General features: G+C 36.6%; 1 protein-coding gene across 1 annotated transcript in view; it reads right to left on the minus strand.

Annotated features, from left to right (window-relative positions):
* The window catches only part of LOC109848897, an 8,448-nt gene extending 5,893 nt beyond the window's left edge, over positions 1-2,555 (minus strand). The window contains exon 1 of the mRNA XM_020418620.1: positions 1,459-2,555. Within this exon, the coding sequence (XP_020274209.1) occupies positions 1,459-1,533 (75 nt within the window). The 5' untranslated portion in view covers positions 1,534-2,555. The remainder of the gene's footprint in view (positions 1-1,458) is intronic.

The raw sequence follows: 2,775 nt of genomic DNA on the forward strand, positions 1-2,775 counted from the left end.
GACGGCGGCGACTGAAGATGGTGGCGGCGGCGTCTAGTGAAGAAGGTGGCGTCGGTGGCAGCGATTTGGGGTTCTGTGGAGTTTCGTATTCGACTGATCGGTCAGATCTTTGATTGATCGATCCTTTTTTTTGCGATGGAAATTAGGGTTAGTTTTTTTAGTGCTCTGATACCATGTAGAAACAGATGGAGAGCAAAACCCTTACGCCATAATCATTAAGATGATAGTTAGATATATATATATATATATAGTCATACAAATAGATGTATGATTAACGGGTCACAACCCATTAACCCAATACCCAATAGATTTAATCTAACACTTCTAAATCAAGCCTGATGCAGGCCGAAAGCCCAACCCACATTCCCTCCGTCCAAACACAAAGAAAAGACAAAAGGAAAAAAAGAGGGGGAGAAAAAAGAATGCCCCAAAAAAAGGTCCTGCATAGCAAGAAGCCTACAAGTATTCAGGCAACAGGTCAAAACCATAATGTTAATCTATCATGAAGAAATGACATGACAGGACTGACAATCATTTTTGCATTAAATAATAACTAAATATCATCAAGAGAAACAGCTAGAAATGGACAGTGAAATATTTCTAATGTTAAGGATGAACCACATATTACTGAAGAAAGAAAATAATGCCTGACTTGCACAACGACACGTATTCCAGACTCAAAAGCAACATAGATATAAATCATATAAAAATATAACATCACATGTTAACTCTACTAGGTAGTTTCTCCCCTAGGTTGAAGCATTCATTAGTTGAACGTCTCTTACTCAACCACTTCAAGATATATAAGGTATTAACCATCAGAAAAATACCTCCAAAATGCACTATGGCATGCCACAACTTTTAAATTATAGTAGGCATGCGCTAAAGTAAAATCTATGTTAGCATTATAGCATACGCCAAACACACAATATTACAAGGTTCCTCATAAATGATCTGTAATAGCGAACAGCAAAATCGCATATGGAAAAATGCATATAACTAGAATAAAAAAATGTGTTCCTCTGCCAATAAAAATAAGCAAATCAATGTAATAATTTACATGCAACAGGATTCCTGGTTGAGTCCCAATGAAAGGAGCCAAAATAAGCCACATAATCAGCTGTCATTCAGATTTTATTTGATGAATCTAGTATATCAGTTTTTTTTAATATATCTAATATATCTAAATCATCATTCAGGTGCACTTAGCCTGTCATACCTAGATTAGAAGGTAAAGCTTAACAAATTGAATTTTTTTAATGTAAATAACTTAAAGAAACATATCAACTATAAATTTAAGAACACAATCACAACAAATATCAATATTTCAAAAGCAAGGACCACAAATGGAAAAACATGCATTTTTCCCCATATTTAATAATTTACTGCTGCAAAGATATCAAAAAGACTATGCAATGTTCTTTTAAAGCCATTCTTAAATTTCAAAATGATACTTACCCTTCCAGCAGCTCCATCATAAGCAGCCTTCCTCTGCACAGTTGCAGGGGTAAACCTACACAGCAAGAACATCATGACTACCAATACTGTCAAGTAGTAATCAACTTAAGACAAGAACACTTATGGACACTAAACGGCGAACATAAAGCACAATGTAAGAGCATCATAGAGGCCTTTGTTATCAGCAACTAAACTAAGCAATATGTTTGGAAGAACTTACCGGCATCTTACAAAACAGTTTTGAATCAAAAATTATGATAAGGAAAATTCTATCAAACCCTTCACTATATGTGATGCTTTGAAGTTGAAGATCTTCCTCCATAAAAATTGCATGAGTTATGTTAAGACTCCCTGAATCCCTTCAAGAGACCTTACTATTGAACATCTCCAAGCAGTTCCATGAATTCCTAGTTGCCTCAAAGGCTCATATATTGACATGTCCCATCACTTGCTCCAGTAACAGGATTGTCCATGACAATAAAAAAACAAAAGAGGTGAAAGATGGCCAACACTAGTCCAGGAACCACCACCACAAGCACTGCCGAAACCCAATTTGTTTACACAACCTAAAAAAACTCGTACATCACAGTGAGAAGGTGAAAAATCTATAACTGCGCAATATACTTGTTCACTTTCCAAATACACCCCCAGATAATTTGCATAGAACAGTAAAATGTTTGCCCCATAGATAAGTCAGCACGAAATTGCACTTCATGCCTGGCTCACTGCCTTTGCACTCAAAGAAGCAGATCAAATGGCAAAGGAACAAAAATCCAAATATTTGAGAATGAAATGCTTAGGAATTGACGATCACTCCAAAAGGAACCTCAGGAGTCAAACAGAAATGCTAACTGGCTGAGACAGTGGCTGAGATTCTATCAACTATAACTCACAGAAGGACCATATGGAAAAGTTGGCATGCTAAAACTGGTGAAATTGTGCGCTGACTTACAACTAAGAAACTGCAAAGACTTGGCCAAAGACAACGAACCCGCTGGCAAATATTTTACGCAGAGAATGTCAAAAGAAACACTGTATTACACAGTTAGCCTTCCACGGCTCTGCCGATTAAACATGTCTGTTTGTTGGAAATTTGATGTAAAAAGACAAAGAAAGAAAATTTGACTTGTATTCTCTCAAAATCGATAATCGGAAGGAGAGATCTCGGGAGATCAAGGAAATGATCAAGATCAGTTAATCAAATCCCGAAGGATGCCTTTCATCAAGGTATTCATCCACGTTGGCAATTAACCCGATATTTTCGGTTCCAACAAACTCTGTTAACAGAGTTTTAACTCATTCTGAGTTCTTAAACTC

Source organism: Asparagus officinalis, chromosome 1, assembly GCF_001876935.1.
Source record: "Asparagus officinalis chromosome 1, Aspof.V1, whole genome shotgun sequence".
Lineage (NCBI taxonomy): Eukaryota > Viridiplantae > Streptophyta > Magnoliopsida > Asparagales > Asparagaceae > Asparagus > Asparagus officinalis.